Raw genomic sequence first — 12,927 nt, forward strand, 5'->3', positions numbered from 1 at the left:
AATATGTGTCCACCACTAGAGGGTTCCTGGGATTCATTCTTGTACGGCCACCAATAACATGATTAGCCAGATATTAAAAACTATTAGATTTTAGTGCAGGATTCTTTTTTCTTTATTTAGTTTAATGCATAAAATATAAATAAATACCCTAGCAACCCTTTAATATCAGACATTATTTTGTGCTGAAGTGAAAGCTTTCCAGTGTCACAGATCCAAGATATAAGGGCTAAAATACAACACATAACTGGATGAATAATAATTATAATAATTAATTTTGTTTACAAGGGAAAACTAATTCTTGTTGTCTTTTCTGCTGTTTTAGGTCATTTAGAGTTCAAGTCATCAATCTGACCGAACACAAAATGCAGGTGCTGTAGATGTAACACCCACTTGCTGCCATCATGCAGGTAAACAGCACATCATTTAGCAAATCTAAATGGTTTGCCACACACCATCTTTCAAACAACCATTAGGCACATTTATAAAAATGGTTGTGATTGAACATTGAAAATACCTTTCAAGTCTTTTCACCATTTGAAATGAAACGTCACCTGTAATTGCAGGCATTCCTATATATACCTATATATCTTTATACACATCTGAAGACATAGTTATGTATATTATGTTGCATTTATGTCAATAGATCAAACAAAAAATTACACATAGCACCTTTAAGATTTAGGATTTAAATAAATATCTAACCCTATGTAGAACACTTTGGCACACAACGCATCTTTAAATTCTTTGGCTTCTTCAGAAGTTGTGAAGTCAATTTTACTTTTCATTGATAAACTAGCAAAAATGCAGACTATATGTGACTTTATTAAGTATTAAAATAATTCAAATATTCAGTAAATGTTTTACATTTTCATTTATGCATTTAACAGACACTTTATCCAAAGCAACTTACATTACATACAGTCATGGCCAAAATTGTTGGCACCCCTGAAATTCTTCCAGAAAATCAAGTATTTCTCACAGAAAAGTATTGCATTAACACATTTTTTGCTATACACATGTTTATTCCCTTTGTGTGTATTGGAACAAAACAAAAAAACGGAGGGAAAAAAGCAAATTTGACATAATGTCACACAAAACTCCAAAAATGGGCTGGACAAAATTATTGGCACCCTTTCAAAATTGTGAATAAATAAGATTGTTTCAAGCATGGGATGCTCCTTTAAACTCACCTGGGGCTAGTAACAGGTGTGGGCAATATAAAAAATCACACCTGAAAGCAGACAAAATAGGGAGAAGTTGCTTTAGTCATGGCATTGTGTGTCTGTGTGTACCATACTAAGCATGGACAGCAGAAAGAGGAGAAGAGAACTGTCTGAGGACTTGAGAACCAAAATAGTGGAAAATTATCAACAATCTCATGGTTACAAGTCCATCTCCATAGATCTAGATGTTCCTTTGTCCACAGTGCGCAACATTATCAAGAAGTTTGCAACCCATGGCACTGTAGCTAATCTCCCTGGACGTGGACGAAAGAGAAAAATTGATGAAAGGTTGCAACGCAGGATAGTCCGGATGGTGGATAAGCAGCCCCAAACAAGTCCCAAAGAAATTCAATCTGTCCTGCAGGCTCAAGGTGCATCAGTGTCAGCGCGAACTATCCGTCGACATTTAAATGAAATGAAACGCTATGGCAGGAGACCCAGGATGACCCCACTGCTGACACAGCGACATAGAAAGGCAAGACTACAGTTTGCAAAAATGTACTTGAGCAAGCCAAAATCCTCCTGGGAAAACGTCTTGTGGACAGATGAGACCAAGATAGAGATTTTTGGTAAAGCACATCGTTCTACTATTTACTGAAAACGGAATGAGGCCTACAAAGAAAAGAACACAGTACCTACAGTCAAATATGGTGGTGGATCAAAGATGTTTTGGGGTTGTTTTGCTGCCTCTGGCACTGGATGCATGGACTGTGTGCAAGGCATCATGAAATCTGAGGATTACCAAAGGATTTTGGGTCGCAATGTAGGGCCAAGTGTCAGAAAGCTGGGTTTGTGTCCAAGATCGTGGGTCTTCCAGCAGGACAATGACCCCAAACATACTTCAAAAAGCACCCAGAAATGGATGGCAACAAAGCGTTGGAGAGTTCTGAAGTGGCCAGCAATGAGTCCAGATCTAAATCCCATTGAACACCTGTGGAGAGATCTTAAAATTGCTGTTGGGAAAAGGCGCCCTTCCAATATGAGAGACCTGGAGCAGTTTGTAAAGGAAGAGTGGTCCAAAATTCCTGCTGAGAGGTGTAAGAAGTTAATTAATGGTTATAGGAAGCGATTGATTTCAGTTATTTGTTCCAAAGGGTGTGCAACCAAATATTAAGTTAAGGGTGCCAATAATTTTGTCCAGCCCATTTTTGGAGTTTTGTGTGACATTTTGTCAAAATTGCTTTTTCCCTCATTTTTTTTTGGTTTGTTCCAATACACACAATGGGAATAAACATGTGTATAGCAAAACATGTGTTAATGCAATACTTTTCTGTGAGAAATACTTGATTTTCTGAAAAAATTTAAGGGGTGCCAACAATTTTGGCCATGACTGTATTCCAGTAATTATATTGAAAACCATTTCCAATATTTCCATACTTTTAATGTGTTGTGCAACAGAACCTAGAAAGCATGACATTATTTTCCATGAGAATTTTATTTGAAATCACCAACAGTTAGAGCAGATCCTAATGAACACACACTCGTGTCTGAAAAACAAATCCTCACAGTCTGTTTAGCTTTAGGTTATAATCTGTTGGGGGGGGGTTTCCACGCTTGTTTGCGATATTGTAATAGACACAGTTTTAATGGAGAATAGGAGAGAATCCAGTTTGCCAGTTTAGCTGCCACCCAATAAAGTCAATCACAAACAAACTGCACTACAATTATGACCCAGATTTCCAGAAAGAAGAGCAACATGCTCGCATGAGGGGTGAACATAAGATCAGGTCTACACCGTACACAATTCTACTTTTGTCACAGCATTTAAGCAACCAGAAAATGTCAAAACAATCCTCCAATGATCATTCACATGGCTTTATTGGCAAACCAGTTGTGATGAACATATTATGAACATATTCATACCAACGTGTGTGACATGGAGACATTGTGTATTTCTCTTTCTATCCATTAGTCTGTTACCACCATTAAAGCGTCCACGTAGAAAATGACCTGGCCAAATGACACGGGAATGTGTGTAGGATTTGTAGTATCTGCTTTGTGTGTGATTAATGTCAGATTCGGGCGAGCCGAGAGCGCCTGTGCCCCGTTTGTGTGTTCTTGTGTGTACGTGTGTGTGTGTGCACTGCAGTGAACGTGCGTTTGTGTTGCGTCTCATTTTAAGACTCCTGCAGGGTAGACGGAGAGCTGCAGCCTTTTGGACACGCCCCCTCTGCTCTGATTGGCTGGAGACCACCACCTCCCTCCCCTTACTCATTGGTATTCAGGTAGTACAGTCTTTGTGGAGGACAGAGGGAAGAGGGCGCGAGAGAGAGGGAGAGAGAGAGAGAGGGATTTACATAGGTAAAGACGATACGGCCACAACAAGACGGGCGAGAGGAAAAAGGTGCAGGGGTTGAAGGAAAAAAGGAGAGATTGATAAGGAGACAGACGTTATCATCGCTGCAGGGTGAAAGGTGGAGATAGAAGGCTGTCTGAAGTGCCATGAAGGTATAGTTGTGGATTCAGGGTGCCTTGCTTGGATTTTTTTTCAGCCCGGGTCATCTGAAGCTAGCCTGACGGCACAGCCCGTGGCCATCCTGCGGATACACTGCCGGACGTTACTCGCCTGCGTGTTAGGGGGTCTCACTCCCACCGGGGAGGCGTGCCGCACGGACCGACGGATGTGCATGTTTGTGGGTGCGCGTATGTGTCCCTGCGTGTGATTTTTTTTTTTTTTTTCGTATGTGCTTATTTTTGTGGATGAGTGTGCACCAGGGCCCGGTATATGGATAGAAGCTCTCTGTTTCAGCTCATACAAGAGCAGGTAAGCAGCAGCAGGTTGCTATGGTTACTGCATCCTCCCGTGTGCATGTGTGTGCAGATGTGTTTCGAGGCCCATACCGAAGGATGGATGTGGGAGAGGATGACTATGATGAGATGGACAGATTGAATGAATGGGTAAAGTGTGTGTGTATGTGTGTGTGTGTGTGAGTGTGTGTGTGTGTGTGTGGTCCTTATGTTCAGTCTCTGGCTGTTACTCGCATACTACTATGCTAGACATTGGCACTGATGCTGTTCAACACCCGGTTGGGTGCTTATGCTAATATATGTTAATCGCTCAAGATGATTTACTTTTATCCACTATTTACATTGTTTAATAGAAATATAAAAGTAATATTTTTTATTTTAATAACCACATCCTCACTGTAAGGCCAAAATGTTCTATATGTTGATTGTATTGAATGAATTTTATATATATCATTAATATTGGTCAGCATCATGTTTGTCTGTATGCTTTTGCAAATATTTAACCAATGTATAAACCAAGTTATTTTCTATATTTTTGGAGATACAAGGTTTCACACGACAGTGATGATATGATCGTTACATATTATATATTTCCCTTAAATATACAGCAGTGGAACCATTCCAAATTTTCAATATCAATTTTAGATGTGCTGTGGTCTTTCCAGTTCAGTGTTGTATTTCAATAAAATCAAACCTCAAGAGTGACTAAGCTCTGTGATTAACAAAGGTATATGATGTTTACACGTTTTGTTTTTCAAGATAATCTTCACAAATTAACACCTTATTTGTTACTTTTGAAGCTGAAATACAATCAAGAAGTAAAAAGCTAACAAGATGCAATAAACGGACTACACTCAAAGTCCCCGTGAACAGGAAGTTGCAGTCATTTTTACTTCTGTATTTCGACAAATTTCCGAGTGAAAAGAAATTTCAAAGGAGAAAATGATTGGGCATGGCTTGCGTTTTTCACTGTGAACAAACATACGTCATCTCTGAGCCTCCCTATTCACCCACTAGTGTATTTCGAAAGCTCGGTTGCTATTTGGTTACAATCATAACATATTAAAAAACGATCTGGGTCACCACTTTTACGTTATCCTACCATTGTTGCAAACTTTTTACAACTTACGAGGAGTAATATACAATTGTATAATGGTTATTTAAACGAGACAGCAATATTTCCTATAAATGCAACCTCCATAGGACGCAACCTCTGAAACGAGCTGTTGATTGAGTTATATTTGCAAACCACTGCAAACGTATAAATTATCAGATAAACTTGTAAACTTGTGTAAGATTTTATGCTTTCCATTACACTCCCAAGTGTCTGGCAACTCCTGTCAGTGTCCAGTCTGATGAGGCGGGACGGGGAAAAACCCTCGCCAATATTTAGAATTTTGACTTCTATACCAATGTTACAGATGGCTCCTTTTAGTATTTCAATAAATTTATTTGAGATAGTTTACTTAAACTTGATGTTTTAGCAATATAAATGGTTTAATTCAAGCACATTACTGCTTGAAAGAAGCAAGATTGTCTAAATATGGGCTGGCTTGCAAATCATAAATATGATTTTCGTATAGAAAACAACTTCTCGAGTAAAAGACAGACCTCTTATAGACCAATACAAGAGATCCACCAACCTGTGATCAGTCTGTCTAAACCAGTCCTCAAATGAAAGAATGTGAGATTAATACTGGTCATGTTTGCGTTGTGTTTTATAAACAAATGCTCTCCTTTCTATTTGCGAGCACTTTCTGCAAGAACATTCTCTTGGATTTATTTATACCCTCATTCGCAGCTATCAGCTGGCAGGACACATTAATCTTTCCAAACAGACGCACAAACAGAATGAAATCTGTGAGAACTTTACAGTAAAAATTGGAACAAAGAGTCCGTCCGGGGACACTTTTACAGATGACTTGCTCATTTCCACAGCGGAATGAAGAAAAGCTGTTAACCTTGAGAACTTCTTGCTGAGTTTTCTTGGCAAAATCAAAATCTCTTTAAAGGACTTTAATTATAGAGTTTAATTTAATCTTTATTATTTCCTGGCATTGCAGAGATCTCACGTCTTAAGTTTGACTCAAGAATTTAGCAAAATTCAAACAGCGGCTTGTTTGTAATACATATTCATAAATATATGCTAACTCATTTTGTTTTTGGAGGAGAAGATTGGCTGTGCTTGGTTAATTCTGCACTTTATTGATACTGTGCTATTAATTCTGTGTTCCTGACTTATTAGTGAAGCTTCTTAAAGAAGGCAGTGCTGGGACTATTTATCAGCCCTGTGGTTTAAAAGCACTCCTCTCTCTGCAGAATAGGGTGTGGAACTCATTTTGCATCATTTGTGCTATTGACATGAAGGAGGGCATAAATCATAGTGCTGTGGAATGAGAGATGTGCTGTGACTTTATTCAGCCACTAGATTTATGTTTGTTTAGAGAGAATATCATAAAACCTTGTGTTTAGGTTTTTGGGCGGATTTTTTTCTTGTTTTGCCTGGGCTAGAAAGAAACCAAGCAGAATACCCTAAAATTCTCCTAGCAATGCTTTAGCAACTACCTAAAACACCCGAGCAAGAGTATAGCAACACCACAACAACTACATAGGTCCCCTAGAAACCTAACAATGTCATAGCAACCACCTAGAACATCTAATGAAGCTCAAAGCAACATCTTGGCAACCACGCAGCTCACCCAAGAAAACATCTTGGCAACCACCTAAACTCAAGTAAGGTCATGAGAACATCCTTGTAACAACATATAACACATTAGAAATAGAGCTGCACGATTAATCGTTAAAATCTCGATTCGAACACCAGACGATCTCATTAATGAAAATCATCCAACTCGTTTACAAGTTCCTACTCTCCTAAATTAATCTCACAACAAATAACAGACCAACATATAAAGTAAAAACAGCCTGACAACAAAACTGTTCTTATGAGTGTCTTTCAGGATTGTGATTCATTGTTCTGATTATGCTTCACATTTTAACTGGACATGTTTGAAACGAAACTAACGCTTGTAGTTTGTAGCGCGGACAAATCCGTGTGAGCGCTTATATCCGTCATTATGGTAAAACACGTCATCAGAGCGCATATAACTCTATTAAGGCTAATGGAGAAGCTGCGCTATAAGAGCGCTTCATCAAGTTGTCAGGTTATTTTAAACTGTTTACAGGTGAGAATACTGCGTTGCTATGTTTATCAGTAGTGTCTTTCTGTAAAGACCCCTTCAAGCGGTCTGTAGATATCAGGCAAATGTATAAATTTGTATAAAAAAATGTATAAGTGTCACCTTATGAATTTTTTTACTGATAGTTATTTCATATACACGTTACTTCAACGCATTTATACTTTTTAGGAAGTTAAACTTTTGCATTTAAAGTAAAAAAATTTAAAACTCTTTAGTTTACTTATGGAATTTGTGGTTAAACATTTCTCACCATAGTTATTGTAGGTTAACCATGAAATATGTAATAATTTTGAAGCAAAGTCCTACATATTACATACCTAAATAAACTATTTTTTGTCAGAACCGCTATTAAGTTATGTATTTCTTTTAGTCATCATTCAGAATCCTAAAAGATTCGCAATCTCTATTTGAAACAAAAGAATCGGGATCCTCAATTTATCCAGAATCGTGCAGCTCTAATTAAAAACCTCCTAGCAGTGCCTTAGCAACCACCCTAAACACCCGAGCAAGCTCATACTGTAGCAACACTCCAGCAACCACGCAAAACATTTCAGAAACATCTTAGAAATGCTTTACAACCACCTGAAACACTCAAGCGAGGTTATAGCAACACCAAAACAACTACATAGGACCGTGTGTAAACCTAGCAATACCTTAGCAAGCTCCTAAAACACCCTCTAACACCTAACTGAGCTCACAGCAACATCCTAGCAACCACACAGCTCACAAAAGAAAAAAAATTAAAACCCTTGGCCAGCACCTAAACTCAAGTAAGGTCATGGCAACATCCTAGTAACCACAAAGAACATCTTAGAAACCTCATAACAATGCCTTAGTGACGCTAAAAAACCCCTGAACAAGGTCATAGCAAAATCCTAGCAACCTCCCAGCTCATCCTAGAACATACCTGGCAATTTTTTAACAACTACCACCAAAACTCAAGCAGGTCATAACAACATCCTAGGGACCACGAAGAACACATTAGAAACCTCCTAGCAACCACACAGCTCACCCTAGCAATTAACTGAAATATACAAACTCAAGGAAGCTGATGGCAACACCATAGCAACTCACCCTGGAATCCTAGTAATGCCTCAGCAACCTCCTAAAACATCTGATTAGGCTCATAGCATCACCATAGCAACCACACAAAAGGTGTGTGTGTGTTGTCTGATCTATGATCTTGATGCTAACACGCCCACCCACACCCTTTGCTCCACATTAACCTCCTGCTTAGACATCTTATGCCCTCTTAGATCTAGGCCATCTCGTGCATCTCCTTCTGCCCCCTGGTTATCTGATGTTCTCCGTGAGCATCGCATAGGTCCGCTGAGAGAAAGTGGCGCAAATCAAAAGAACTCACTGACCTCTCTCTCTACCAGTCTATTCTCTCTTCCTTCTCTGCGGATGTCTCCTCTCCGAAAACCCAATACTACCACACTAAAATCAACAACTCTCCTGACCCTCGTATGCTCTTTAAAACCTTTTCTGCTCTCCTTTGCCCGCCTACCCCCTCACCTCCATCAGACTTATCAGCTGACGACTTTGCATCGTTCTTTGTGAAGTAAACGAGCACCATCAGCAATCAATTCTCTGCGCCAGCGCCTATGGACCACAGTCAATCCCCAGACACATGCTTGTTCCCCTCGTTCTCTCTCCTATCTGAAGAGGAAGTTTCCAAGGTAATTTCTTCTAACCACCCGACTACCTGCCCTCTAGATCCCATCCCCACCCATCTTCTCCAGGCCATCTCTCCATCGGTTGTCCCCTCTCTGACTCACATTATCAACTCGTCTCTCACCACTGGCACATTTCCTACACTCTTCAAAGAGGCCCGTAATACCCCACTACTTAAGAAGCCTACTCTTAATCCTGCACTGTTAGAAAACTACAGACCGGTATCCCTACTTCCCTTCACTGCTAAAACTCTAGAACGTGTTGTATGTAACCAGCTCTCATCCTTCCTCACCCAGAACAACCTCCTGGACAGCAACCAGTCTGGGTTCAAGAGCGGTCATTCCACTGAGACTGCGCTGCTCTCTGTAATTGAAGCCCTGAGACTGGAAAGAGCTTCCTCTAACTCATCTGTTCTCATCCTACTGGATCTATCTGCCGCCTTTGACACTGTTAAACATCACATCCTCCTGTCCACTCTCCAGGCTATGGGGGTCTCCGGAATGGTGCTACAATGGTTCAGGTCTTACCTCTCGGGTAGGTCATTTAGAGTATCTTGGAGGGGTGAGGTGTCTGAGTCCCAGTGTCTGAGCCAGGTGTCCCTCAGGGCTCAGTGCTTGGTCCGTTGCTATTCTCTGTATACATGACATCCCTTGGCACTGTCATTAGGAAACATGGCTTTTCCTATCACTGCTATGCGGATGATACACAACTCTACCTGTCTTTTCGCCCAGATGATCCGACTGTTTCTGCACGCATCTCAGCCTGCCTAGCCGACATCTAAAAATCTCTCTCGCGCACCTTCTCCGGATCTGTTCCACCTATGTGGAATGATCTGCCTGCTGCTACAAGATCTGCAGATTCTGTAGCCATCTTTAAGAAACACCTGAAAACCCATCTCTTCCATCAACATCTTACTGATATGTTCTGACTTTATTTTCTTCTCTACTCTTTTCTTCTCTACCCATAAAAAAAAAAGTATGAATGAATGATTCTGTATACTGTGTTAGGCTATATGAGACCAGTCTTCTTTTTGATTGCACTTATGCTTTTTTTGTACTTGTGCTGTCCCAATTGCTTCCATTACCTACCCCACGTGTAAGTCGCTTTGGATAACAGCGTCTGCTAAATGACTAAATGTAAATCTATGCTGATGCTGATTGATTGTTTAGTTTGATTGCTGATTGATTGTTTAGTTTGATTGATGATAGGAAAGGCAATGATTGAGTCAGAGGGGCAGAATTGATCTTTGCCCTTAAGGTAACAACACACAGATACACTCAGGTCATCAGTTCACACAGGCTCTTTAATGTGTCTACTCAGAAGTGTTTGTGTCTGAATGGTGTAGGTGGGTTTCATATGCTTTCGCATTTCTGGTTTTGCATGTACAGTGTGAAGTCAGACAGTATAGTGTGAGCGTGGCATGTGTTCGAGAAAAGGCACTTAACCTTTCAGTGGATGTGTTTGTTTTTATTTTATGCTGTTGGAAGCAGTGCTGAGTTCACACTTTTTCTTACTCGAATGCACACGTACACAGTTCACACACACAGCGCTCTGTGTGATCAACTGAATTAATGGAAGTCACCAAAAACCTCAAACTGCTGTTTGGTTAATGGTATAACCTACTACGTGTCTTGTCCCATGCCACTGGCAAACAGTGCTTTCGTAAGAAAGTGTACAAATCTAGTGTGTGTGTGTGTAGCAGTGTATTTTGGCACCAGCTGGTCTGAGAGAAAGAGGGCAGTTGATACTTGCATTGCTGCACCATATTTAGCATGACATTTGCATAAAATAGCAGCAGTCGGTCTGGTAAGATTCTTCCTCTTTGACACAACAGGAGCAGAAATATCAGCAGGAGAGTGAACGGTTACAGAGACAAATGGAGAGCTAGTCTCTCGCTTCTTAGACATTACTCCTGAGAAAACTCCAGTCATCTCACATACGTCTCTTCTGGAGCCAAGATAATATCGGTGATAGTAAGAAATTTTCATGCGAACAAAATCATGTTCACTTTAACTTTATATCAAATTCGTTAGAAAGTTAGTAGCATTAGATCATGAAAATGATGGTGGATATTTAACAAAGTTATTGGCTTGTAAAAAAGGGAGTCGACTCTGAATCACGCAAACGAGACGTGAACTAGTACCGCCACGTATCTATGTTACAAGACCTAATCCCTGTTTACGTTTTGCAGGGACTTCCGCGAAAACTTCACTCTCCTCCCTCAAAACACTGTCGCTCGTTCGTGATGCGTGTGCCATCTAAAACCTGTGTTTTACTTTAACAAACTAGTGCGTATTATTTAAACTACCAAAAGTAGAACGTCTGAGGAAACAATGGTTACAATTAATTTTCAAATGACACCAAAGGAGTATAACCCCAAGGTTTAACTGTGCGCGCATCATTTCATCTACGATTGCTTAAATAATCTTGGCACATTCACTGCAGGATATGTTAAAAGACTATCCTTGAAAGAGGGGAATTACCAACATTATTTGGACATATTAGCTCCACCGATTCACAACTTGTAAGTGTGACTATTTATTTTTGTCAGAACTTCAAGAAATATTTGTGTACTTTATGTCTGTGTTTAGCTAATGCATTTAACGCTAACATTAACCTGTAATGTTATTTCTGGAGTATTACAGGTTGTTTATCTATCTATGAACTTGGCTAATTTAACTGTTCAATCTATTATCGTCTATCTATTATCTACTATTGTCTTTGGATGTTTCTTCGTCAGACTAGGGCTCAAACTGGTAAGGTAAAATCCACATGACATTAGGCTAGCGGATAGGAGGGGATTAGACGGATGAATCGCGGAACGAATCATTTGAGAGTCAGTCAAGAAGTAAGGTAAGAATAATTACCTATTATTATGACATAATAGTGTTTTTACACCTTCTATGTACATAAACATGTTGTTGGACACTCCATAAACCAAATTAGGCCAAAATCCATCATAATCATTTGCTGCTTACTCTTTAAAAAAAATTGAATCGAACCATAACTGAGAATATTTGAGAAATATTTTATTTGTGAATAATGTTTACATTATTTGGTACAAAAGTACTGTGGTAGTGCCATGGTTCTGAACATTTAACTTTATTGTATTTGCATAGTGTAAAGACTACATTGGAATTACTATTATGTCAGTGTCCATTCCTTAAGAAAATTAACCATGCTTTTACTATAGTAAAAGTGTGGTAAACATGTTTTTGACAGATCGATTGCCATTACCATTGTGGCACCATAGTTTGGTACTATAGTTTTAAAAAAAAAAAAATTGTATATGGCTACTATAGTAAAACCATGGTAAATGTGTGGTTTTTACAAAAAATAAAGCTCCGTAATGCGGGTTATATAGCTAAACTCAACATTTTTTTACCATGTGCTTTTTGTAAGGTATAAACAACTCATACTTTTTTTACCATAACCTGCATATTTTCTGCTATCGCCGAATAATTTCTTTTTTAATACTGATGTTTCTGGCTCCAGCCATATGGTGTGTATTTTTAAAAACTATAGCAACAGCAAGGCTCTTTTTAGCACACTTTAGCAGAGCGGCAGGCGGAGGTAAACAGCTTTGTTCACACACAATCAATGATTAGACCTTCAGGAGGTAAAACTGAAACTTGTCAGACTGAAATTAAACATTTTACTGACTGAGTGATGTTTTACAACATCTTTAATGTTTGTCTGGAGGTGATAGTGCTGATGGTCAACAGGTTTCCTTAACCTCTGTATTATGGTTTGGATCCGAATAGAATGTATCTAATAGAAGTCATTTAATTTTTACCCATATCTCCATTTGTTTGGTGGGTCCTGGAATGAAACATTTGGGGATCTCATTGTTCTTTGCCAGTTCTTTAGGCTACCACAAAATACCATGGTACACATCAAAGTACCATAATTAACCTTCTGATGCCCTGTGTGTAGCACAATAACATGTGTCATGGTTATTATGTGATGTTTTAGGGCAGGGGTATTCAATTAAAGTTCCAAGAGGTCCAGTCATTTTTTTTCTTCCAAACGGAGGTCCAGACAACATGTTTTTTGAAAATAACAAATAATAAATATTT

General features: G+C 39.2%; 1 protein-coding gene across 1 annotated transcript in view; it reads left to right on the plus strand.

Annotated features, from left to right (window-relative positions):
• Window positions 1–12,927, plus strand: part of rhbdl1 (rhomboid, veinlet-like 1 (Drosophila)) — a 28,539-nt gene that overhangs the window by 1,856 nt on the left and 13,756 nt on the right. Inside the window, 2 exon segments of the mRNA XM_056738918.1 lie at window positions 323–407; window positions 3,716–3,987. Coding sequence (XP_056594896.1) covers window positions 3,949–3,987 — 39 coding nt within the window. The 5' untranslated portion in view covers window positions 323–407; window positions 3,716–3,948.

Source organism: Triplophysa dalaica, chromosome 23, assembly GCF_015846415.1.
Source record: "Triplophysa dalaica isolate WHDGS20190420 chromosome 23, ASM1584641v1, whole genome shotgun sequence".
NCBI lineage: Eukaryota > Metazoa > Chordata > Actinopteri > Cypriniformes > Nemacheilidae > Triplophysa > Triplophysa dalaica.